Source organism: Fundulus heteroclitus, chromosome 1 (genome assembly GCF_011125445.2).
Source record: "Fundulus heteroclitus isolate FHET01 chromosome 1, MU-UCD_Fhet_4.1, whole genome shotgun sequence".
Lineage (NCBI taxonomy): Eukaryota > Metazoa > Chordata > Actinopteri > Cyprinodontiformes > Fundulidae > Fundulus > Fundulus heteroclitus.
Window position 1 is genome coordinate 41,474,260 of NC_046361.1, and position 27,008 is coordinate 41,501,267.

The 27,008-nt window shown below is 47.4% G+C and overlaps 1 protein-coding gene across 6 annotated transcripts in view; it reads right to left on the minus strand.

Moving 5' to 3' along the window:
- LOC105917264 (extracellular sulfatase Sulf-2) overlaps nt 1-27,008 on the minus strand; it is a 65,189-nt gene that overhangs the window by 22,922 nt on the left and 15,259 nt on the right. For 4 of the 6 annotated variants that reach the window (XM_036143240.1, XM_036143232.1, XM_012852014.3 and 1 more), the window contains exons 2-3: nt 17,723-17,767; nt 54-270 (exon numbers count right to left, since the gene is read on the minus strand). In XM_036143240.1, coding sequence (XP_035999133.1) covers nt 54-213 — 160 coding nt within the window. In that variant the 5' untranslated portion in view covers nt 214-270; nt 17,723-17,767. Of the gene's footprint in view, nt 1-53; nt 271-3,754; nt 3,889-10,750; nt 11,049-17,722; nt 17,768-27,008 lie in introns of those variants that run through there. The other 2 variants (XM_021310303.2, XM_021310304.2) reach the window with 2 other exon arrangements.

The following is a 27,008-nucleotide window of genomic DNA, read 5'->3' on the forward strand; positions in this document are numbered from 1 at the left end:
GCGTTCTGAAGCTAAACACCTTCAGAACTGAGCATCCTCCCTGACCCCCGTACCGAGCTCCACGTCCTGGTCGTCCGTCAGAACCAGGATGATGTTGGGCCGGATGTTGCGTCGGTCCCTCTGGATGCGAGGCTTCAGCCGCTGTCCAGACGGAAACTGAGCCTCGCTCAGCGTCACGCAGACAAACAGCATGAGGAGGAGTCGGGCCGCCATGGCCGCCGGTGGGCCTGGTGGTTCTGGACGGGTCAGACGATGCGCTGCTGCTTCAACCTGAGGACGACACAGACGCAGCAGGTGAGCAGAGGGAAGCTGGGATCTGCTGAGGAGGTCAGGAAAGAGATCCTCCGCTCACATTCTGGTTTACGGCTCTAATCATACAGACGAACACCTGAGGGTGGCGCTATGCTACATACATAGTGTGGCCCAGCTAAATCTGAGAAGCTGATTAAAACAACAATGAATGTGTTGTTCTAAAGCTTAACAAAGAACATGGCTGCTTATTACTGTAAAAAGAAATACGCTAAAAGTGTGGCTGCTGGTTGGCAGCAGAAAGGAGGATGGAGTGAGCGCTCTTACTTTCCCCAAAGATCTTTTAAAGGAAGTACAGGTGAGCCGTGTGCAGAGGAGCTCCTGCCTCCGGGTTAGAAAAGTCGATTGTGAGCATAAAGTTTCTCTGGTGATAAAATGTGTTTTCCTGTGGCGTTTAACCTTGTCGGCCCTCTTTCGGTTTGAAATGTCTACGGCTGTCTGCAGATTGTGTGATTAAATTGACTCGTTAACTGCCCTCTCCAAACGCTCCTGCTGCATCTCGTCTGCGATCAATAGCTGCAGCAGTGATTGGTTTTTCTCTCTGAGCTAAACGAGGTGATGAGGGAGGAAACGATGGAGCTGCTGCCTGACTAGTTTGACTTCTCTTTATCCAACCACATGTTCACTATGAGCAGGAAGTGAACTTTCAGGCTCATTGCTACTGTAGCGAGCGTAGACTGATTATGTGGAAAAAAGTGAGACTTACACGATCCCGAGAGCTGTGAAAAGCTGAGTAATAATGCTGGTCAGAACTGGAGCAGAAGCTGTTTAGCTGACTGCTGCCAGACTTTTTGGGTTTGGATGTTGGATGCAGCATTAATGAATGACAGGCAGTGCTTTTAAACTCCTGCTTAGGGTGCTGGTTTGGTAAGTCTCCAGGCTACTGCTCTCATTACTGCTGACTGGAGAAATCACCCAATAAACCTCTGATTTATCACATTCACACCATCAACATTTTCTCCATGGGCGGTCATTGTGTTGCACAACCTTCAGATGCTTTCTCACCAGCCTTGTGCTCCATATTTTTATTTTGACATTTCTTTCTTTGTTTTGAACATTTGTGAGTATTATGAGCTGAAAAGGCTGAAAAGAGAAGGTTTCAGCCGGCCCCTAACTAAGCCTGTGTGACTGACTGTGTGCAGCAGACGTGTCCAGACCGGAGCGGCTTTTACTGACTGTTCTGGGACAAATAAAGTCAGTAAATATTTATTGGCAGTGATTACAGGGGAAAGTGGCGGGGGGTCAAACCTCCACCAGGCGCACAGAGCAGGAACGAGCTGCTGTTTCCTGGATAATGACTCCATAATCCGATCAGTCACGCAGCGCCGCGGCGCAGCAGGAGGCGTGTTTGAGCCGGCGGGGGGGCGCCCGGACCCAAAACAGAGAGCAGTGTGTGCTGATGGAGGGCTGATGGAGGGCCGGTGGAGGGCCGGCGGCTCCTGCCGTGATGGGACCTGAGATTAAACACCGCCTGCAGAGACAGAGAGGCCTCAGGTCCAGGTCATGCCACAGTCCATCGGTCAGAGTCTGCATCTCTGTGAGCAGGAACTTTAATTTAGAAGGAGCCATTTCTGAAGAGCAGGTTGTCAGTAAAGCTGTTAAGACCTCCGCGGGTTTAGTGGGCTAAGTCCGAGCCTTTGACACGGAGGATCCGGCTCTGAACCCCGGTTACGTCAGGAAGGACATCCTGAGCAAAAACAGAAGCTGTAATGACCTGTAGAGGCGACGTCTGATTTAGAGAGCAGCTGAAAGAACTCAATGATTCATTGATCTAAGCTTGAGCGCTGCTTTAGCATCAAGACGTCTGTCCCAGTGGATGGAGGCCACTAAACAGGATTACTCCATCAGGATGCTGATCATACCGTTTGAATTAACTTTTCACAGCCAGATCAGGAGGAGTCGCCAAGCAGCGCCTCAGTCAGAGAAGCCCAGAGGACCATGGCTAGCTCTGGGTGAGCTGCAGAGACTCACAGCTCAGGTGAGAGGATCCCAGAAGTAGCATCAGTGATGAAAAGCGTGTTTCTGAAAGGACGTTGTGTCTGCAGCTTGTTCCAAACTGTCTCCTGGACTGAGAGTTAAAAGCTTGAAACCCACGCATCGCCTCCTTTCTCCTGCTTCAGTCTCAGGCTCATTGGTGTCGTCCGTCCCGATAAAACCCTGATAAAACTAAACGGAGGGGCTGCGACAACAGAGTCCTCTACTCATCCGTCCTCCAGGATGTGACGACGTCTGGTTCTGCTCGGCGCCGGTTTGGACTTCCAGCTGTTTAACAAAAGACCGGCGGAGGTGGCTCACGCTGGCGCTGCAGCCACTAGAGGGCGCTAGAGGCGAGAGCAGCTTATCAAACTAGTTTGAGTTTCCTGGACAGGACCATAGACATAATATAAGAGTAGACGCGTCATTGGGCGGGTTCTGCCTATGCTGCGATGCGTCAGAGCGTCTGCCATCTTAAATGTGGCAAATCTGCAGTTACTCAGTCACTTAAACAGCATCAGAGGGACTTTAATATACTTTGTATTCGTAGTATTTTTTTGTAATATTACAAGTTTATTTTCGTATCCCTTTAGCTTCATTCTCCTGAATTTATTCTCATAAAGAATAAAAATATTTAAAATAATCTAACCTGGTCCTATTACTCCAGGAGTGAAATAATTCTGCAAACTGTGATTATTCTGGAAATGTTCCCTCTTAATTCTCATAATATGATGTTTTTATCATAACATTATCACTTTTGTGTTTGTTTGTTTATTTTTACTTTATTGACCTAGGACTTTTTTCTCTCATTTTATTAATTTTACCTCTTTAATACTCACCCAAAAAGTCTGTTCCTAAAGGTTCACATGTGACATGGTTTTATGAAATAATGAAGACCACAATGTTTAGATTTAACAAATTGATACTTATATTCATAACACATACACACACAAATATATATATATATATATATATATATATATATATATATATATATATATATATATAATGTGTGTGTGTGTGTGTGTGTATTTATTGCAGCACAAGAATGAGGCATCTTCTCTGATCCACGTTCACAATAACAGAACTTAACTTTTTTCTGCCACATACAATATGGCGGTGACGTTGACGTGCGAACCTGCGCCCTGTGACGCGTCTACGTATATATGTCTGTGGACAGGACCTTTCAGTGTTTGCTGGTTCCACAGTACCCCCCCCCCAACTTCCCACCTTCCTGCTGGGACATTCCAGCTCAGGTCTGGGAACACGATGGAAAAGGAGCTTAAAGTCCTCCAGCAGAGACAACAACCTCCAGGTGAAGCTCCACATCAGAACCAGAGCAGCTGTCTGCTCCTGACCCGCTCACTAATCTACTGCACTGACGTTATATCATGCAGACATTATGAAACTGACCCAAAAAGCAACCTGAGAGCAGACTGACCCCAGACCCGACCTGCAGGATTATTTCCACACATTTCCAGGAAGAGCGGCCGGGTTCAGCCGACCTCTCGTTCTGCACCGAGGCTCTCAGGGCGCTTAATGCGTCGAGTTCACGGGCGAAAACAGAGCCGAGCCGCTGCTGCTGCTGCTGCTGAGGTAGAATCTGTCAGAGACGGCGAGAGGAAAGCCAGAGCAGCCAGAGAACAATGAGGCGCGCCTGTGAGGAGAGTCTCTGGGTAAAAAGGTGTTTACAACGACGGCATCACAGGAAAACATCAGAGTGTTACTGCAGAGGATGAAGGAGGCCAGTCATTTTATTCAGAATGTAAAAATCATACAGATTTAACCCACTGGGAGGCACAGAGTACAAGAGTTTATCAGTCTTCATTGAATGAGAACCTTAAGCGATTTAAAAGGTTTTAAAATGCTATTGGACTCCTAGTCTTAAAATTGCACAAACAAATGCATTAATGCACAATCCAATCTGTACATAAATAATGTCTCTTTTTTGTTACATTTCAACTGTTTGTATACTGTATATTTAAAATCTACTGTTTACTTCTAAATCTCTGCCGCACCTAAAACTGTAATTTAACTTCTACTGCGATTTACAAAAGCTGTACGAAACGAAATTTCATTCTGTCCACACTTTGACAAATAAAGTTGTCTAAGTCTAAGTCTCTAAGTCTAAGGTGTGGACGGCTGCAGTGAGCCCATTCAGACCGGACCAGAACACCAGCTGGACCTGGACGATACGGCTGGACCGCTGCTCACTGGTCCAAAGTCGTCTTCTCAGATGGATTTTTACGTTTTTATTTCCTTTTATTTGAGCGCCAGAGTCTGGAGGAAGAGCGGAGAGGCACAGAACCCAACCTGCTTCAGGTCCGGGGAGAAGGTTCCTCAGACCGGTGGGTATTTATGGTCCCTGTCTCAGCAGAACCACATTTTTATTTAGCCAGATGACCAGAACCAAGAGCAGAACCACAGGCTGACCTACTCCAGTGGTTCTTCCTCCCCTCCATTGTTCTCTGGACACCAACGGCTCCTCATTGGACCCGTCCATGGAGCGTCCAGAAATCCTGATCGGTCTGACCCAGGAGAACACAGACAGCAGGCGGGTCGGCGGTCAGAACCACCTGGACTTCATCCGGGGAGGTAAATAAGTTAACTTACCAATGGAATGAGTACTTTGAGCCCTAATATACCATAATTTGATATACTGCACTTGAAATAAGACGATGGAGACGAGTTGTTCCTACTTTAGGTGCAAAGATCTGATTCCATTAACAGATCCTCTTATCAGGGCAGGGCAGCTAACGTCTCTGCACACCCCACACATCCTGGACACATGCGGTTTAGACTTTTACCTCCAGGTGGCGCCGCAGGGGCAGTTTCTCCCCGCTGGCTGTCTCTCTGGTGAACACTCAGAGGAGCCAGATCGGTACCAGGCCTCAACCCAGCCATGTCTTCCTCTCACTGACAACGTATACATTCATATTTACAATAAAAATATTTCTACTGACGTTTTATGTAACATTTGTCCTTAAAATGCTGAGAACAAAGTGGAACCAAAGCCAAATTCCTTGTATGAAGCAACGTGGCGATTAAAGTTCTGATGCTCCAGGTTCTCGTTAACCAAAGAAATAAACACTGAATTACATCCTGAGATGAAATAATCTAGAAATAATGCCGTCCCATTTCACTTTTGGATTATTGCAATAAATGTAACGTTTGACTTTCAGATGAACTCTGGAGCTCCAGAGACTCCTCCTCTTCCTCCTCCTCCTCCTCCTCCTCAATCATCTGCACTGCAGCCCGACCCGCCAGAACCGCCAGCAGAACCAGAAAACGGGGGCTTATTTATTGTAAAGCCGCCCTCTGAGCCATGAGAGGAAATCTGAGGGGGAATATCAGATGTTGCGCTCCCAGCGGCTCGGCTCTCATCCACTTTTACAGGAAAACACGTTAAAGGTCCAATAAGTTTGATCGATGACTCATATTAGCGGGACTTCTGTGCGTCAGCAGCAGTAAAACCCGGCCGGCGGGGTCATGAAACGGTTAATAGACTGAGCAGCGTTTATGCTAACGACAGGACTACATGTGACGCTAACAGCTCTTAATTGACCGTCTTCTCTGCGGCTGACAGGAAGAGCTGCTCTCCTGGATCTTCTCCGTCTTCCTCTCACTCCACGTCCAGAGAGCCCAGCAGGAAAAATCCCGCCGCGGCTCTTTATTCCCGGTAGCTTCGTTATTTCAGATTCACGTCTGTGTTCTGTCAGCGCTGAAATATTACACCTCCACCTCAGAGTCTGCAGAACGTCAGCAGACATCCAGAGCGAGCCGCCGCGGTCAGGCGCAGGGAAACGGGCCGCTCCGCGCTCCGCTCACAGCTTCAGAACCAACCCAAACACTCCAGGAGCCCAGCAGAGGCTTTCTGAGATCCGGACTTTGACTAGGCCATTTCAGCATCTTGATTGTTGGGTTTTTCTGCTGGTGACCTGCTGCTGCGTTTGGGTTTGTGGTTCTGCTGATGGACAAATGGACTCGCATTTGACCCCAGAAGAGTTTGGTCTACAGAGGAATGGATACCTGCAGGGTGTCCAGGTTCTGTAGCCCCCAAAGCCCAGATCATCACCCCTCCACCACCGTGCTTCACAACCAGCAGGAGGCGCTGGGTTCCCTGGAGCTCGGTGCTGCGCATGGTGTCCGAACATCTCTGGTCAGAACTTCTCTGGTCAGAACTTCTCTGGTCCGGACATCTCTGGTCAGGAAATATCTGGTCAGAACATCTCTGGTCCGGACATCTCTGGTCCGGAAACCTCTGGTCCGGACACCTCTGGTCAGAACTTCTCTGGTCAGAACTTCTCTGGTCAGAACGTCTCTGGTCAGAACGTCTCTGGTCAGAACATCTATGGTCCGGAACTCTCTGGTCTGGAAATCTCTGACCAGAACATCTCTGGTCAGAACTTCTCTGGTCCGAACTTCTCTGGTCAGAACTTCTCTGGTCAGAACTTCTCTGGTCCGGAAATCTCTGGTCTGGAAATCTCTGACCAGAACTTCTCTGGTCAGGAAATCTCTGGTCAGAACTTCTCTGGTCAGAACATCTCTGGTCCGAACATCTCTGGTCCGAACATCTCTGGTCCGAACATCTCTGGTCCGGAAATCTCTGGTCCGGAAATCTCTGGTCAGAACATCTCTGGTCCGAACATCTCTGGTCCGGAAATCTCTGGTCAGAACATCTCTGGTCAGAACATCTCTGGTCAGAACATCTCTGGTCCAAACATCTGTGGTCCGGAAATGTCTGGTCAGAACTTCTCTGGTCTCGGTTGAACGGACGTTGGTCCAGACTGCTGGTGTCTTCCTGTCGTCGTGTAAACCTCAGAGCCGCCTGCTTTCTGTACGGAGCGGCCGTCAATCATCGTAGAGCAGAAGCTGATCTAGTTACCGGCTGGTTGCCATTTAATCTCCATCTGACCTTCTTCACACTGATGGAAAACACTCCTTCCATTAATTCCACACCTCTAAGTATCCACAGCCAGCTCGTTTGTCTTCTTCACATCCGAGGCAAACAGAAAACAGACGTCTGCACTCTCGGATCGGGGATAAAACCTCAAACTACAGAAGTGCATCGATGCATTTCTTCCCTCCGTTTCAGCCTCACTGATCATTTCATCTGCATCTATTTATGGGCAGAAAATAGGGATTTATGTCCGTAAAGAAGCTTTATGGTTGAAACAGGAACCTTCCTGCTGAGTATTCTCCATCTGCATACATACGGCCGTGTGTTATATAAAATCTGCATTAATGGGATTTTATGCGCCACTCGTGCCGTCACGGCCCTGTGAGCAGCGGCCGTGCTCCCAGAGGCCCGGCCATCATAAATACTGCCGTCTGTCATCCCCCGGCGCCCTCCTCCGCCTCTCCCCTCTCCATCTCATCCGTCAGCTCATCAATATTCATGACCAGGGGGCGGGGCTCTCCGCCGCCGCCGCCTGCGTCCGGCTGCCAAGCGCGCTCAGAACGAAGTCGATAAAAAGACGGAGGCCGATGTGGCCCCGGACGTTCGTTCATTCATATTCATCTGGCTCCACCCGCTGGGGAACAAAGAGGTGAAAGGCCACCCAGCGTCCCGCTCTGTGACATTAACACGGCGGGCGTTTCCATGGCAGCCGGTGTGTACACAGCCGGGGCTGTTTGCCTTTCCTCAGCGGCTCATTCAGATGCTGCGGGGCGATGTTTGCTCCTTTATTAAAGCTGCTGAGGAAACCTGCAGGTTTCTGCTCCTCGGCACAGAGCTGGATCAGCGCCGCAGGGACGGGCCACACTCGCTCGCTCTCATCCGGGCTTTACCAAAAACCCAGAACGCCTGCGCGACGTCCATGACTGGTCTGAATAAAGTGAACTTAGTCTCAGCCTTTCTGTCTCTGGCAGACGGTTTTATGAGGACATGTGAGCGCTGCTAACGTCAAAGCTAACGATAAGCTAACGATAAGCTAACGTCAAAGCTAACGATAAGCTAACGTCAAAGCTAACGATAAGCTAACGTCAAAGCTAACGATAAGCTAGCAATAAGCTAGTTAGAAGGCGGACCTCTGGTGGCAGGTGAACAGAGGCACAGGGTAGGAGATCTCCTGGTTTCTTCAAGATGGACGGGACCCTGATCGTCTTTAGCGTGGAGTTGGAGCCGCTGGCAGAACGGAGGGACCGATCATGACCTCTAGCCTCAGCGGGAGCGTTAAAGCGGACGGGAGCTGTGACGGCTAACTCAGCAGACAGGGGATTATTTAACCGTCAATCAGCTGCAGGTTAGCGAACAATCTTCTGAAACCAGGTTTCAGTTTCAAAGCAAACGACTCGAGCCGGGCAGAGAAACGTCTCCACCACCAGATCTATAGAGTCCACAGAGGAAGAAGCTAACAGAACCTCGGCCACCAGCTCATTTAACTCTTACAGAAGGTTTTGGTTTCCGACCCGAAGAAATCTGACACACAACAAAAACATAAAGACCTGACCGGCGTAGAATATCAGAAATATAAACACGGCAGCTACCCTCTGTAGCTCAAAGGTCAGCGCACCTAGCTAGCTAAGCTGTGTTTGGTGTTTAAAGCGCAGACATCCACTGAACTGATGCAATTGACTTTAAACGTTCTGTTGAGACACCGCCATGCTGATGTGTCACTGCAGCTAAAGAATGGTGAGATGTTCGTGGTTAATTATACAGAAGAACGTAGAGACTTTCCTCATGGGCCACTTAAACGGAGGCAACGTGCCACATTTGGCCCACGGGCCTTGTGTTTAACAGCATTCTGTGGCGTTTCAGAGATTTAAGAGGAGGCTGATGGGAACGGTTCTCGTTTTGTGACTGCATTATTACGCCTCTGAGGTTCTCATGTCTGAAAACCAGCTGTTATTTAAAATGGATGGAAGAAAACTTCATGGAAAAGAGAGAATATGCAGTAAAATGAGGATTTTGTTGAAAAAGGATCTAAATTCAGTGAAAATATGAGATGTTTTCTTTGCAGATGGCAGATTATAACATGTCAGAAAGAATCGGGTGTGAGAAAATGACGGCAGGCTGAACAATGAGAGGTGATTGGTGATGAATCTGAGCCTTAAATAAAACATGGAGCTTCACAAACGAAACGTTTTCTCCTCCTCCAGATGAAGGCAGACGGCTGCTGAGCGTCTGGCAGCAGAAATATCTCCAAACGCAGAAACATTTCACCGTCGATGCCGTCTGGTCAGATTACGGATGTGTGGAAGCAGTCGGCAGCTCTCTGCACCCAGGACAACATGTCCAGATGTGTAATAACAGCTGGAACACCAGAGCAGCCCTGGTGTTCCCACTTCAACCTGGACAGGTGTGCATCCACCCATCAGCCGACCTCCTCCACCTCCACATGTTCCCACCTCTCCACCTGCAGAGCAAACCTCCAGCCTCAGGCCAAAGCCCCGAGGTCTGGCAGCACCGTCTGGATTCTGGATTCAGAACTTTGATGGTTTTAGTTTTGGCCCTCAAACACATTTTGGAGAACCAGTCCTTCACTTTTGACTTTTTGGAATGACGGGACCGGCCCGGCGCCTGCGGGGTTCTGGATCAGGAAGGTCTCAGTGGGTTAAGGAGGAGGCTGAGACGTTCAGACAGCTGGACTAAGCTCAGCTCAGGCGGTGTCAACATCTGGTGAAGATGGAGACGTGTCAAAGATGTCCGCCTCAGCAGAGAGCCGTCAGGAGGAGGTCTGAGGAGCCCAGCTGAATCTGTTGCCTCCTCAAACTGATCTCAGGAAGCCTGCAAACGTCTCCAGAGACGTCTGGGATGAAACCTGCGTGACTTTGGTCCAGAAGGGAGCAGGAATATCGTCGCTACGCGTTGCTGGGATTGATCGGCATGGCGGTAAAAAGGCGTTCTGGTCCCTGGAGCCGGTCAGAGCGTCACAGAACCGATAGAAACTTCCATCAGACGGACCGACGCGGCTCAGGATCTCATCTGTAGGCGTAAACGCTCTGTTTGCTCTCTGTGGAACGACGGAGAACAACGGAGAACGTCCTGAAGGAACGGACTGAGCTTTGTTCTCCCAGGATGGCTGACGTTAATCAGAGCAGCTGAAACACGTTTAAACGTCAGGGAGCCGAAGCTGAGGCTCGTTCAGACGCTCAGGCGGGGCTGCGAGTTGAAATCCCGTCAGACATTTGCTAATTAGATGAACTGAACATGAATAAAAAGAGCCTGAGCCAAACCGGGCAGCAGAACCCGATTCTCCTGAAGTCCCATGAAGGCACCGTTCCGACCCAAACTAGAACTTCTCAGCATTTTCTGACTTTCTGTTCAGCTGGCAGGATTTTTACGGAGAGCGTTTTCCTTCTTTTACTGTTTTCTTTAGAAGACAGAAAGAGGAAGTGAAGCAGAAGAAGAAGAGCAGAAACAGATTCAGTCTGGATCAGAACCGTCCGGCTCCTCGTCTCGTCTGTCTGGGTCAGAACCAAACCCAACTAATGTGAGGAACCCGGGGGAACCGAGCGGACTTACTGGATCTGGAGCAGGGAGACCTGGACCCGGCAGGGAGAGGCGAACTCTGCAGAACCGTCCTCCTCACTATCGATCACTTCTCCGTTTCTCTTCCTCTTTTCGCTCCCTCGCTTCCTCCCTGCTGACGCTCGCAGCTCAAATCTCTCACAGCTTCTCCTTTTTCTCCTCATCGTCTCCTCCCGTCCCTCTCCGCTAACTCGTCCTCATGGATGCCTTGCTCGTGGGGCCCCCGGCACCGAACTGACAACCCGTGCTGCTCCTCCTCCTCCCAGCTGCTGTTAGTGGTTGTCGTGGTAATGATCCCCGTGGAAACAGCCTGGGTTAAAGCCGCCGCCTCCTCTGCGCTGGCCCCTCCCCCTTTTTTTTTCTCTCTCTCTCTCTCTCTCTCTCCCTCTCTCTCTCTCCATTGTCTCCGTGTCGCTCCACCACTTCCTCGTCTCTCCTCTGCAGCTGGACGGGCTTCCAGCTGCAACCCGACCCGTTTCATTTCTGGCTCCTTTAGGTTTTAATTTAAATAATCCTGCAACATGCAGACGTCTTGCAGGGAGGCTGGGATTCAAACCCACGACCTTCTTGCTCCAGATGTTCCAGCTGTTTTTTTTTTTCTTTCTGGCTGAAAGTCGTTTTCTGACATAAGTCGATAAATTATCAACTACATCCTGGTTCGGTTGCATCGTTGCTTCATCAGCTGGTTGACGGTTTCTAGTTGCTGCAACCAGAACGTTGCCCTTTCAGTTGCCTGGTCCTCATGGAGGCTTCCAGAAATGTTCTGTTCATACCGGCACCACATACACATGTTCAGAACTTTTTAACTAAAATGGGTAATAGTTTATCGGTCATTAAAAGGTGTTCAAAATACTTTACACTGCAGGTTGTTACACAAGTACTTGATGCTTTGTTTTTTTCACATCTTGATTATTGCTCAGTGGTTTAGTCAAATACTTCATCAATTAATATAAAAAAAACTACAAGTAATTCAGAATAAAGCTGCACGCGTTGCCCTTTCATGTGGGTTTAGATCAAATGTGGACAAAATGCATGACAGTCTTTTATGGTTAAAAGTTAAAAACAGATTGGTGTATTCAGTAATGGTATTTCTATATAATGTTATAACAAATAAAACGCCTTTCATTTTATATACAAAACTATCCTTTAGTACTGATACACATTATTATCCAACAAGACATGCAGTAGGAGGTAGTTTTATTTTACCTAGAGTTTAAACCAAATTAATTCAACGTTCAGTAGGTACAGGGCAATGTGTGAATGGAATTCACTCCCAAATACTATTAAACAACAAAACACTCTGTATGGTTTCAAAACTGCACTTAAGAAATATTACCTTCAAAGAAATTTGGATAGTAATGTTAATTTTATTAAGGAGATATTGTGTAGGGTTCTTGTTACCTATTTCTTTGATATAGATCTATCTGGAGTAGCAAAATTTTATGTTAATTATGTTTATTTATTTATGTTACTGTTTAATGATAAAAGGCTTTAAATGTAAATATGTATTAATTTTTGTGTAAATGTCTTGTATGTATAGTGTGTAATGTGATGTAATACATTGTATTGTCACGTGGAAGACTGAAAGACCCCAGGAAGAATAGCTTTTAGCTGATGCTGAAGCTAATGGGGATCCTAATAAAACAAACAAACAAAACCACAGAGGCGGACCTCATTTCACTCATTATTGGACTTTGAAGCGATGCACCAGAACTTTTCAGGGTCTCCATAGCAGAGAGACGAGTGCTAATCTTCAGCTTTCTGCCTTTTCCTGCAGATCCGCCTCACAAAATAAGCTTAAAAACATGGAAATTACAGGTTAGAATTAAAAGTAGGTTAAATAAACATGGAGGGGGACTTTTAGGATCCAAATACTCAGAAACTTTTAATCTTTCCATTAATCTCAGGTTTTCATCTTCTGCTGACGTTTTTACTAAATATTCTAAATATCATTTTTATACTTTTTTAGATTTCTTTTGCCATTTCTTATTTTTTCCCCCTCTTATTTCTCAGAGTCAGAGGAGAGAGATCAGATTATTAAAAATAGATAATTAAGTGTGCCTGATGCTGTGAATGTGAGCATTAATCTGAACCCTGGTGGAGCTTACAGAGTAAATTATGGATCTGGACCTCATGGCTGGAGCTTCACCTTAAGGTCCAGTAGAACATGAGCGTGGAGCATCTTATTGCCGCCCGCATGAATTATTCCTAAACTTGGTCATAAAAAAATGATTTTGCTGAAAAGTGAAGCCAGAACTTGATGAGAGTTCCTTCAGCTGCTAAAAATAACTTAAAATTTTCTTCCTTATCGTGGATCATGTCCAGGATTTCCTGAATAATCCCGGTTCCTCCTAAAACTGACGGGCTGCTCCACACAGGCAGGTTCTCTTAGCGGAACCAGCGGCCCAGTGACGGTTCCTGAGACCGGTTAGTCAGACCTGCTGCTGCATGAACAGCGCCAAAATAAAACCACCGTCACACAAAGAGCTTTGGCTGAAAGCTGAAACATCAACCCGACCAACTTAGAGCGACTCTGACGACGTCTCCTCCCACAAACACGCAGCTTCTGGGTTCTCCGGGTCAGCAGCAGCAAACTGGACCCGAGGAAACTGGACTGTTGCTCAGACTCAGCGGTCTGCTGGTAGCAAAGCCATCAGAGTTTACAGCTCGGTTCTCCATCACGTTCCAGAGAGATTACATCAGCATCTCATCAGGGTTCAGGAGACCAAGTCCTCCACTCACACCAAGCAGCAGCTTCTAACCACCAGGACAGAGATGGTGGCTCACTGGTTCTGACCTGGACTGGTTCTGGGAGGATGGACCTCCATGTGCTCAGAAACAGCAGCGCTCCACCTGCAGGTTGATCAGAACCTCCAGAACCGACAGAGACACCTGGACAGGTGAGGAAACGTCTTCAGGAGAACAGAGGATTTAAAACTTTACTGGATTTTCTTGTTTTTTTGTGACCAGAAATGAAAATTAAAGGATTAAAGGTTTGGATTGTTTTCTATGAAAGAAAAGTGAGTCAGAACTTTGTAGAACCGAGTTTCTTTGCAGGTATTCTTTGCAGGCCCAGTGAGACCGGATGGAGATCACCGGTCATGGGTCCGGACTTTGACTAGGCCACCTGAAACACGTCTGTCCTCATGTTTACCAGCAGGGGGAGACAATGTTCCATTTCAGAGGGACATATCCAGCAAATCATTCATTTTATTACGCCCTGGACTTTGACTAGGCCGTTCTAACCCACAGCCCAAAGCTTCCATCAGAACCCAGAGGAACTGAAGCCCTGATGCTGTGTCATGGTGGAGAACCCAGAGGAGACGCTGACGCTGCAGGACGCAGAACTGGGCAGCATCTCCAGGAGCGACTAGAGCTGAGCTCACGGTTCTCAGGCTGTTGAATCGCTGCTGCAGATAAACTGAAGCATTTCTAAAGAAGCAGTTTCAGCTTTAATAAACCGTCACGTTGTAGAAAAAATGGCAGAAACGCTCCAAACGTCGTTTAAAGTCAGAGGAAGTTTGTGTTTCAGCTGCAGGACGGAAATTTGTGGGATTTCCCCGAGAAACGGAGGAACCGTGCAGGAAGAAAACCTCCTCTGGGTTCTGATTAGCATCCTTCAGTCCTGCTGATTTGCATCAAAACCCGGCGGACCGGTTCTGTTTGCCTGGGCTCATGGGAAACGGACCTGGTTCTGTCGCTTCGGGTTTGGCGACTGAACACTTTTCTTTCCACTGGTTGTGAGGAAACACCAGAACCCGGCACCGGACCCATCCCGGGTCCCGGTCCGGTTCTCCAGGTGGTCCGGGTCCAGCTGTGGGCCGGTACCGACCGCTGAGCCCGTTCTGCACCGTCGTTTCCTCTCATGCAAATCCTGCACACTTCCTCCTTCCGTGTCCACAAAGTCCCGCCGACCACAGCGAGCGTTTCACTTCCTGCTGGTCCTGGTCAGAACCGACCGGATCCAACCGGACCCAGACTGACGAGGGAAGGAGGCAAAGTCTACGGGAAAGAAGAACCTCCCACAGAACCAGAACCTGGACCCCTTTAAGAGACCCTTTAAAGATCTGGACCACAGGACGGAGGAACAGCGAGGACTGGATCAGCGGTACCAGAACCGGTCTGGATCCAAACAGCCTGAGATCCAGAGCGACCCGTTGGTTCTGGTTTAGGAAATATTTCAGAACCCAAACCGGAAGCTGGGACCAGAAGAGCTGAAGCTGCAAAGTGAAAGTGAAAATAAAACAGGACCATCAGACAGCAGGCGGTGAGCCTGGAACCGAGAACGTCAGCAGAACCGAGGGAGGCCCGAGCCCGACGGGCGGTTCTGAGCTCCCGGCCCGCGGGTCCGGTCCTGGAGCCGCGTCAGAAACCCCGCCGTGCAAACGGGTCTGAAGCCTGCTGGACTGGTCCGAGCAGAGAGTCAGCAGCTCCACGTCCTGCCGGGCTTTTAGGCAGCAGGACGGAACCGGGTTCTGTTCCTGACGAGCCTGGACCTGTCAGAACTTCTCAGGTCCGGTCGCTGGTCCAGGACCGTCTCAGCTCTGTTCACAGAACAAAGCATCTCTGATGAAGGCGACAGGCGCTGAGAGCGATGTGTCCGGCCGGCTCACAGAACCTCACAGAACCTCACAGAACCTCATAGAACCTCACAGAACCTCACAGAACCTCACAGAACCTCACAGAACCTCATAGAACCGCTCTAATTGCTGCTGTCATACATTACGCTAATCGGCGCCGTCAGATCCGAACGACACGGATCGTCGCTGATAGAGACTTTTCTACAACATTTAGCTGTAAGACTAAATATTCTAGATGTTCTGACCCAAACTGGTTCTGATAAAACTCACCGAGCTGCAGCCCAGAAGGTTCTGCCTCAGAAAGGAAACCAACGCGGATTTGTGGCGAACACAGAACCAAACGGGTCTGATTGTTCTGATTCTGGGTCTGGGTCACCAGACAGAGAAATAATGGACCAGCGCCAGACTGGACCCTCGCTGATGTCAGCGTTCTTTTAGACGCTCAGCAGAAACTCAGAACTTCGCCGGAACCAGAGTCCAGTAAGACTGAGACCCGTTGAAGGTTCTGGTTCTTCAGACATAGGTCCGGTTCACCAGGAAGGCTCATGGAGCGCCGGTCCAGGAAGCTGCTTTCACTTTCATCAGAGGCAATAAAGACATAAAGCTAAAGAAGTTCTGCAGCAAATCTGCTCAGCAGGAAGTTCCTCCAGGTCTCTGCAGACGTCACACCTGACAACCATAAACTCTACGATTTAAAACATTTTTCACAGGAACATTAAAAACAGATTTTAAAACAGAACCTAGAAAGCTGGAGCTCCATGAATGCCAGCCGTCCGTCTTTGGTTCTGTTAAAAAGCAGCGCAGCTTTAAATCTCCACAGCTGAACACGCAGGTTTAGATTCCTGACCGTAAGACTGTCTGCCCATCAGTTTTTATATCAGAACCTCTGAAACAGAACGCCTGAAACAGAACCTCTGCAACAGAACCTCTGAAACAGAACCCCTGAAACAGAACCTTTGAAACAGAACCTCTGCAACAGAACCTCCAGGTAATATTTCACCACCTGATTCTCCGGCATGGTGTGAGAGAGCCGAGATTCAACATCAGCATCAACGTCTGAGTCAGCAGCAGAAACATGAAGATAAATGGCTCCATGCTGAACGGGGGGGGGGAAGAGGAGGAGGGGGGAGGGTTTCCATTTGGAGCCTCTGAGGCGCCTCAGAAACCAGACCCTCAGAGCGAACAGCAGCAGGCTGAGCAGAGGCTGCAGAGCCTCTCCTGATCCAACAGAACCCCAGAACTGAGTTAAAGCAATCAAACGTCTCAGCGCTGCAGACAGAACCAGACAAGTTCACCACAACAGGCTGAGAACAAGACAGAACTGCAGCGGCCCGCTTTGACCAAATCCACAGACCAACATGGCTCCCATGGCAGGGCCCCTCCGGGCCCCGCAGACTCAAGAACCCAGAGTCGTTACTGTCCTAATCAATCAATCAATCAATCATTCATTCAATCAATCAATCAATTATTCAATCAATCAATCAAATAATCAATCAATCAATCAACCAGCAACCAACCAACCAACCAATTAAGCAACCAACCGATTGATCAATCAACCAATTAATCAATCATCCAATTAATCAACAAATTAACCAATTAACCAACCAATCAATCAAACAATCAATTAACCAACCAACTGATCGACCAATCAATCAATCAATCAACCAATCAATCAACCAATCAATCAACCAATCAATTAACTAGCTTTATTTCTAGATCACATTTTAAAAAACACATGGGGACCAAAGTGCTGCACATTAAAACATTCACACATCAGGAGGTAGAAACCAGGTTCACAGCAGTATTTTAAATGCCATAGACGACAAGATCACAGCCTATTAAAGACCAGGAAGTAAAATTGTTTTTAAAAGCTGGGAGGGGGCGGGGTGTGAAGATTTAAAGAGACGGCACCAAATCGAGTTGCTGTCAGGCACACCTCAGAGCGGGGGCAGACAGGGGGATCATGGGGGTAAATGAACGAGGAGTGCAGACTAAAGCGTTGCTGTTCCACTTTATATCGGCCACAACTGAAGGATTTAAACGTGAAAAGGAAGAACTGACAAGCGTGACACGTCCCCTTTAAGCCAGCTGGTTGGCAGTGAGCAGCAACAGGTGGGAGAGGGTCACAGCAGCATTTCTGCCGCCACTCACAGGTTGGAGAATGGGACCAGAAGTACCCGGTTCTGGCCCAGCTGGGTTTGAACCGACAACTGTTAACGGATTAAAACCAGAACCCAACTGGACGTCCTGGTTCTAAACGGATCGAGGTTCTGCTGGTTTCTCGGCACCACTGAACGGGTTCTGAGACTGGAAGGCAACCCCCCCCCCCCCCCCCCCCCCCGGTTCTTCAGGTAAACCAGTTTGGGTCGGTGTTCAGGTGTGTTACCTGCTCAGATCCGGACGGTCTCCCAGCGCTGGTCCCAGCTCTGATCTGAAAACAGAGAGAGGCTCAGATCAGTTTAAAGCATCCAAACAAACCTGCTATACCCTCTACAGCGCCCCCTGAAGGCTGCCGGTGCCACACGGACTGCTGCCCCCCCACATTCAGAGGATCTAGGGAGGACTTTATGGATGGAACCAGGAGACGGAAACACTTGGAGGGATTTAAAGCTGCTCTGTTAACACGCTTCCTGCAGAGCCAACAGTGTTTCCCAGGATTTATCTGCTGCTCTGAGTCTCTGAGGCTCCAGCAGGAGGAGGAGGAGGAGGAGGAGGAGGAGGAGGAGAGCCTCGGGGAAGATTTAGTTTGTCCTCCACAGAAGCGGGGACATTTGTCTTCCTTATTTATTTATCTTCTTCTCCTCCCAAACAGCCGGAGGCCGAGGCAGGCGGAGGTCATCGGTTCCACTCTGAGCCTCGTCTCTGTGTCCTCCACCTCCACCAGCAGCCTGCTGACCCGCTGAGCGCCTCCCTCAGGCTGCTTCCTCCACCAGCAGCTGCTGCCGCCTCAAACAGAACCCAAACAGAACCCAAACAGAACCCAAACAGAACCCAAACAGAACCCAAACAGAACCTAAACCGGTCCCACAGGCCTGCGGTAACGCTGCAGGTCAGAACTGGAGTTTCCTCTGGACAAACACATCTCCACGTGTGTTTAACCAGCAGGCGTCCAGATGACCTGCAGGGGACAGCGGTTCCACCCGCTTCCACCCAGAACCTGGTTCTGTAGGTTCTGGTCTGGATCTCATAGTAATGGGTCATAGTTGCAGGAACGTGGAGCTTCTCTTGCTCCGCCTCCGTTCTCCAGCTGAGGACCATGACCTCCTTAGAGGAGCCGGCTCCCCTCAGTCTGAGAACTGAATCAGTTTTCTGGTGTTTTTAACTAGAGGCCATAAAATCTATTTATGTCGTTTTATTTCACAATTTCATCCTTAAACATTTTTATTTTGCTGGATTCCATCATTTTTATCTGTACTGTCAGTCTTCCCAGAGTCCGGATCATCAGACGGACACTGAGCCCGGTTCTGGTTCTGCTCCTGTTTAAAGGGAGTCTTTCCTGTCCACTGTCGCCCCATGCTGCTTCACTTCGGCTTCATAAGGAGAACTGGAGCTCATTTCCAGAGGTGGATGGTAACTAGTTACATTTACTCTGCACTGTTCTTTTACTTTTACTTCAGTAAATATTATGAAGAAGTATGATTTCTAACCGGGCCTGAATGGGAACAGAATCTGTTTGACTGGACTGACCGCTCACTTCTGGATCCAAACCGCGTCAGTTTGTCCTGAACAGGAAACTGAGACGACGTTTGTGGCAAATTTATAGAAATAAACCAAATGAAATGCTTTAAGAAGCAAATAAAAAAAAGGGTTTCTGTTTTTAACCCTTTAAACCTGTGAGTCCCATTTCCAGAGGGTTTGATTTCTTTAGCAACAATAACGTGATTATAGCTGAATAACTGAGACCAACACACACTTATAGTCCAGATCTTCATCTGAGACGCCTCTACAAAAGTATCGACCAAATATGTAATAACATTTTACATTTCAAGAATGCCACAAAAACAACAGAGATCTTTTTCTGGACATTTTCAATCTAAACATGTAGAACTTCTCAACTGCTTGTTGTGTGGACAGCAAACAGGCTACAGATGTAACCAAGATGTAGTAGTTACAATTTATTGTGTTTATTTCCTCCTTTACAGCAAAAGTAGGACGTTTTGTATGTAAACATCAGGTTTTTTAGGTAAAACTTGTTTTTTTTTCCCATTTACTCAGGCCCAGAATAATTTATTCTCAATTTTTCACATCCACATCATCCTCCAGGACCTCTTTGGTAGTTGATAACAACATCAGCAGTTTAGACATTGTACAAGTTGCCTTATAAAAGTCTGAAAAGAGAGAGCAGAAATGAACCGGCTGCATTGGGTGGTTCTGTAAAGAGAGCAGCTCTCTAACAGAGGCGGCGGGTTTTAGGTCGGCCTGGGAGGAAATCTGCATTTCTTTCCTGTGCTTTTTAAACAATATATTTCTGAGCAGGAAAGTCATCCATTAATTGACTAGGAGCTGCACACAGACCAGGCTGAAGACAGAGCAGGAGGCTCCTGGGCTCCGGGGCCTCCCTGCGGGCGCAGCATCCATCCTGCCCACTCACAGACAGAAATAGACTGATGGAGAGCAGCGGGGCTCAGCTGGGAGGCGACCTCTGGGACGCACATTTATTCTGTGTACACATCTTCATACCAACGCAGCGTCCTCCTATAGACGCTGCAGAGAAAGTGCTGCAGTGACTCACGGCTTTGATGGATGACTAACCTCCACCGTGTTTACCAGAGCCGCACGGAGACGGGACCCGTTTCAGGTCCGGTGGTTCTGGTCCGACCCGCACGCCGCTCATCACCGCTTATTTCCACAGGACGCCTGATCCGGGCTGAGCAGCGCCGGCAGCGGAGGAACCAGGACGTACCTTCACCATAAAGACGATAATTCACCGCTTCATGTGCAGATGCAGCCTCTGCCACAATAAAGACGGCTGAAGAAACAAAGAACCTGACCCATTTGGACTTTGTGTGCTAAGCATCCAAAGTCAGAGGAGAAATGTACGACTTCCCTCCAGAACCTTTTAGTTTTCATCACATTTTCTATCTATCAGAACGACACAATTACGGTTCTCTTCAGCAGAACCTCTGCGATGGAACCAGATTATCACTTCCTGAGATATGAACAGAAATCCAGACACGAGAAAAAAAAGGCAGCACTTTAAAATAACTACACCCTATTTAGCATAAAACTATTAAGTTATTAATTAACTTAATAAACTATCAATTAACTCATTATTAGTTTACTCCTAAAGAATATATGCCCCCGTACCCAAGATACTCGTTATTTATTCATACTTAATTAACCATAAACTAAAGTACTGTAAATTATCTGTATATGTATGTTAAAGCAAACATAGATGCACTTTTACATCATGAGTTAGACGTTTATTTGTGGTTTAAGGATTATCAACTATTCCTGCAGTACATGGATAATTACCTTTATTAATAATATATTCATGAGCAAAACTATTGCTGCAGCTCCAAAGTCCCAGCAGGTCTAAGTCCAGGAGTCACAGTATTGCTGAGTTAATCAGTTTGTCAGGGAACAGGAAGGGTTACAATATAATTCATCTGAATTTAATCCATTTTTGCAGTTTTACCTGAACATCATTATTTTCCTCAGAAAACAGGATTGAATACTTAAACTTACTGGTAAAATAAAGAGAAAGAAAACTAAAATCAGCGTTATTTGGCCCTCAGAACGAGCTGCAAGCAAAGATTCAGGGATTCAGTTTTCTCTGATGGACTAAAGGAGCGTTACGTCTAATATTTTCCAAATGTATAAAACAACTAGTGGTTGGTAAACTCTGTGGTCTGATAATCACAGATTGTCATCTAGTTCTGTGTAACTTGGTTTTCTTATTATTTTACTGAGTGATTCTAAGGTTTAAAGAGAAAATAGCCTGAGGCTAAATCTGGTCCGTTTACAGGATGAGCTCATGTTGATTAATGGGTTTTATGGATTTTAAATAAACAGCTGAGCTGTAGCTGAGATCACTGCATGGATTTAAGGATGATTCAAATCAGATGAATTTTCCCATCGCTGAAGATTTTGAGAAAAACCCGTCGACCTGCTTGACGAAGCAGGAGCTGAAGGTTGATTCAACAAGGCTCCATGAAAAGGAAGACGGTGTTTCTGGTTCTGGTAACACGCCAGCATGACAACCTTTTATTTATCTCTGTGGACACAACACCACAGACGTCAAGATGGTGTCATTCCCCGCCACGCCACTAGTAGGCGCTGTGTTCTTTGAGCCTCAACAACTCATGGATGCGTAGAAACTCTCCCTAACCCACCAAGTCAACGGGCCAGACAGGAAGTCTGGCTTTTTCCTGCGTACACGACAACTGGACCAGGAGGTTCTGACCCGGTGCCATCCTCAGAGGAAACAGACAAACAAAAAGAGTCTGAAAGGAAGATCAGCGGGTTCTGGCATCATTACTGCCACGCGGTGCTGAAGCTGGCCTCTGATTGGACCCAGGGTGACGGTAGAGAGGAACAGTCCAGATGAGACCAGAACCACGGGTTCTACCTTTTAACTGAACGCTGACTCATTAAATGACTCGTTAACGTCAGCGCCGTCGCTACCAGACACCGACCTCCAGGCAGACTTTGATAACGGACTGATCCTGTTAGACCCGGCAGGCCAGAGCTCCAGAGCGGTCCACTCCACACCGGCGAGGAGATTAGAAGTCCCGTCGCTCTGCAGCCGCAAAGACAGACGAGCTAAATGCTTCCCTCCATTCCTCCTGATCTGGACGTGCAGGTATCCCAGAACTGCTCCACCTGCCATCCAGGTCATCATCAATCCACAAAACAAGGTTTAAAACATAACACTGGAGTTTTATTCTGAAACCCAACACCATGCATCTTATCAGATGGTTTTCACCGGTTCAGAGGCGTCACTGAGGAGAAATGCAGCTCATGGTCCGAAGTTTTAATTTTTGGGCCAGAGTCCTCAAAAAATAAACTTCTTAATCAATCACTTAATCTGGGTGGCATTAATTTGGCCTCTGGTAATAAAGTAAAAAATCTTGGTGTTATTTTTGACCAAGACATGTCATTTAAATCCCATATTAAACAGGTTTTCAGAGTTTCCTTTTTTCACCTCCGGAATATCGCCAAAATTAGAAACATTCTGTCCAGGAGTGATGCTGAAAAACTAGTCCATGCATTTGTTACTTCAAGGCTGGACTATTGTAATTCTTTACTATCAGGAAGTCCACAAAATGCAGTTCAAAGCCTTCAGCTGATCCAAAATGCTGCAGCAAGAGTTCTGATGAAAATCAACAAGAGGGATCATATTTCTCCAATTTTAGCTTCCCTTCATTGGCTTCCTGTTAAATCAAGAATAGAATTTAAAATTCTTCTTCTAACGTATAAAGCCCTTAATAATCAAACTCCATCATATATCAGAGCTCTGATTACCCCGTATGTTCCTAACAGAGCACTTCGCTCTCAGACCGCAGGTCTGCTGGTGGTTCCTAGAGTCTCTAAAAGTAGAATGGGAGGCAGATCCTTTAGCTATCAGGCTCCTCTCCTGTGGAACCAACTCCCAGTTTTGGTCCGTGAGGCAGACACCCTGTCTACTTTTAAGACTAGGCTTAAAACTTTTCTTTTTGACAAAAATTATAACTAGTGGCTCATGTTACTCTCAGCTACCTTTATAGTTTTACTGCTATAGGCTTAGGTTACTGGAGGACATCAGGATCTAATTTTCTCACTATATAGAGTTCTACTGTTCTTCAATTATGCATTATGTGTTGTCATTTCAGCTTTTAACTTTTTGCTCTCTCTCTTTCTCTTCATAGTAGGTACACCTGGTCTGGCGTTCTGTTAACTGTGACATCATCCAGAGAAGACGGATCACCCGCTACTACCATCTAATGTAGAACAGATTACTAGATCAATGTGTGCTTCTGTGCTTTTTTGTTTCTCTTGTTGTGTCTCTGTTCTGTCTTCTGTAACCCCAGTCGGTCGAGGCAGATGACCGTTCATACTGAGCCCGGTTCTGCTAGAGGTTTTTCCTTCCCGTTAATGGGTGGTTTTTCTTCCCACTGTCGCGTCATGCTTGCTCAGTATGAGGGATTGCAGCAAAGCCATGTACAATGCAGATGACTCTTCCTGTAGCTCTACGGTTCCCCAGGAGTGAATGCTGCTTGTCGGGACTTTGATGCAATCAACTGGTTTCCTTATATAGGACATTTTTGACCAATCTGTATAATCTGACCCAATCTGTATAATATGATTGAACTTGACTTTGTAAAGTGCCTTGAGATGACATGTTTCATGATTTGGCGCTATATAAATAAAATTGAATTGAATTGAATGGTGGAGGCGGTTCTGGGTCGGCTTCAGTCACATTTAAGCGTCCGTCGTTCTCCTCAGGAAGTCAGGACCAGAGCGCCGCCTTAAATCAGACTTTGTGTGCTGATGACATTTCTATCAGGCCGTGGGACATTTGTTTCTGATAGAGTCCTCTCAGCTGGCTTGGCTTGCAAATCAATGCAATTTAAATGAAAGCGGACAGGAACCTCCGGGGGGCGCTACAGACGCAGCAGGGGGCTTAATCACGCAGAAACTCCTGAGCTTAGAGTTTCCTCTGTCAGGCTGTCAGCGCAGCATAAAGCTGCTGCAGCAGAGACTGCAGAAATGAACCGGCCTTTTCTCCGCGGGTCCAAACCTGGCTCCAGCTTTGGGAGCGAGGCCCGACACCTCACAGCCTCGCTTCATCAACGCTAGCATCAGACGCAGAGAACGGAGCAGACAGGAAGAATCTGGTGTCAAATAAACATTTATGAGGGGCAGAAAGCTAACCCACCTGGCTGCTTAAATCACTAATCAACAGGTGTTCAGTCTCACGAGCTCGACCCGCTTACTGCCAGGCCCACAGAACCCAGGAACCACCTTAACAGAACCCGTCTGACAGCATGAAGCTAAAAGATCCCCCAAAGCAACGAATCATGTTTCAAGGAAATCAATTAGGCTGACCGTAATCAATTAAGGATTCAGCTTCACTGCTTTTAGCGACTTGGGTCAGAACTTCTCCATTCTGACTGGATCTTCTCAGCCCAATAAAAACATCACAGAACCAGAACCAGTAAATGGTTCTATTCCTCTGAGCTGGACTGAGGAACAGTTTCTCCACAGGTGGAGACCCAGTGGGAGCAGCTGAGGTTCTGGTCCGGTTTCTGATCTCAGACACTCTGCAGAGGTCCGGTACCGGCGCTGACCCCTGGTTCCTGAGGAGCAGCAGTATCTGTGGGCTGCCGGGTCACACCAGGGGAACCGTGACAGCGTCGGTTCTCCCCTCAGCCTCGCTGTTCCTGCCAGACAGCCAGATGTTCCTAAGCAGCCGGCAGAGTCCGGTTCTGCAGAGTTTTAACCGTCTTCGGGTCTGTAGGGTCTGACTTCTCCTTCCAGTCCGCCCTGAAAGCTTAAAGCTTCTGCAGGAGTTAAAGGTGGAGAAACGCTGCGGATCAGACGCAGTTTGGTCCGTTTGCTGCTCCGGAGCATCCAGGTGTGTCACGACGCCAGGAGGGCGGCGCCACTGAGCGCTATCCGATAAAATCAGCCCTCCTCTGATGGACGGTCTGGGGAACCAGATCCATTCCAGCGCGTCTTCCTCTTTGCTTAAAATGTGTTTATTCATATTTACAAGAAAAGCCTTTCTATGCACCTTTTCTGTGTGTTTGTGCTAAATGTGCTCATTGGGAGTCAGACTGAAGCTGGTTCTGATGTTTACACGCTGTGGTCACCTCAGGGCTTCATGGAACATGAAGAACCGCATCAGAACCACGTAAACCAACAACAAGCTGCAGCACCTCAATGTCCTCACTGTGGGACAATAAAGGCTATTTATGCCAACAACACGACACCCTGGGCAGGCCCGTATTAAGACAATGTGGTGCCCCTGGGCACTATACCTCAAAGCCCCCCCCCCCCCATCATCAGACATAATCAAGGGGATTTCTGTAATGTAATTTACTATTTACTAACTTACACAACTACATGTAGGCATATGAGCAGTGAGCAATATTCAAATATCTCATTTTAAAATGTTGAAATCAAAAAAATCATGGTCTTTCAACAATTTCAAGTAAATAATATAACAATTTATGTAAAACATATTTTTAAAGCATGTGTCATGTGGTGCCCCCCCATGGTTGGTGCCCCTGGGCACTGGCCCACTGGCCCTTATGGATAATCCGGCCCTGCCCTGGGGCTGGAGGATAATTCAGTATCAATATATATATATATATATATATATATATATATATATATATATATATATATATATATATATATATATATATATATATATATATATATATATATATAAAGTAGAACAAAAACGGTCAGTAAAAAGTTCAACAGAACAGTTTCCTTTGCTTTTGCATTCTAGCCTATCATGCAGGTTGATATTACATCATCACATCCTCCCAGCCAATCACAACGTGACCTGGGAACCAAGCTCCGCCCCCCTCAAAGAGTTCTTTTTTGTTTTTTTAAGACCAAAAAGTTGGTTGAATAAAGATTTGAGTTTGAATTCACTGATCTTTATTTAAAAAATGGTCACTAAGCAACAGCATAAAACAGCCAGGGCTGCACTAAAAAAATAAATGTAGAATTTTTTGATAACTATCCATATTGATCAATAGGATTTCTATTTTATTAATCTGCTTTCTGTCTGTATCGTCCAGCCTATGACACCCTGATGCATCTCTGATCCAGTGGTTCTGATGAGAGGCCGGTACCGAGCAGCTTGGGTCCAACATGCCTTCAGTCAATAGTTTCATCAGGTTTCCCCAACATCTATGAACATCAAATTAACACCAAACAACCAATCACAACGCTCCTGCCCCACTGCCACATTTTAAGTCCACCTGTGTAAAGATGGCCGACAGCAGAGGTTCTGTGGAGGCGCCACAATGCGGCTGAATGTTTCCTGTTTTTAGCCTTCAGTCAGAGGAAAGTGTTTCTGTGTGTGTATGTGTGTGTGTGTGTGTGTGGGGGGGGGGGTGACTGCAACGGAGCAGAAAACTCTCCTACGAGTCGCTGAGAGCTCCTCCAAACCCACACCTGAGCCTCGGCCCGGTTGGCCGACTCAGAGCCGCCGGCGTTCCAGGCGTTGTGGGGAAGTAAACACAGATGATGACCACAGCAGGGAAATCCCTGAGGAGGTAAAGTGGCATCAGCGGGCAGATCCAGCCCTGCAGCAGCAGCTCAGGTTTCAGCCCACAGACAAACTCTGGCTGCGCCCCAAACGCCTCCTTTCTGCAGAGTCACGCTCCGGCTGAACGGCAGGTGAGTCAAAAGAGGAAAATCACAAAGTCCTGCCAAGTGAAACAACTGAACCAAAGCCGTACTTTAACCTGCAACCAGAGCTGCTAAATTAACCCGTCAGCACTGAACCCAAAGCAGAACGACTCCAACACCGACTTCCTGTCCTCAACGTGACCAAAAGTGCTTTAAAAGCAAAGGTGCTGCAGATCAGACACTAGACAGAGCAACGCGACAAGAGACTCCTGAACCGAGGAACCAGCCGACACCTGGGATCAACACTGATCAGGGGCGGTCATCAGAAAACAGGGGCCCAGTCTGGAGGGAGGGGGGGCAGAAATAGAACAATT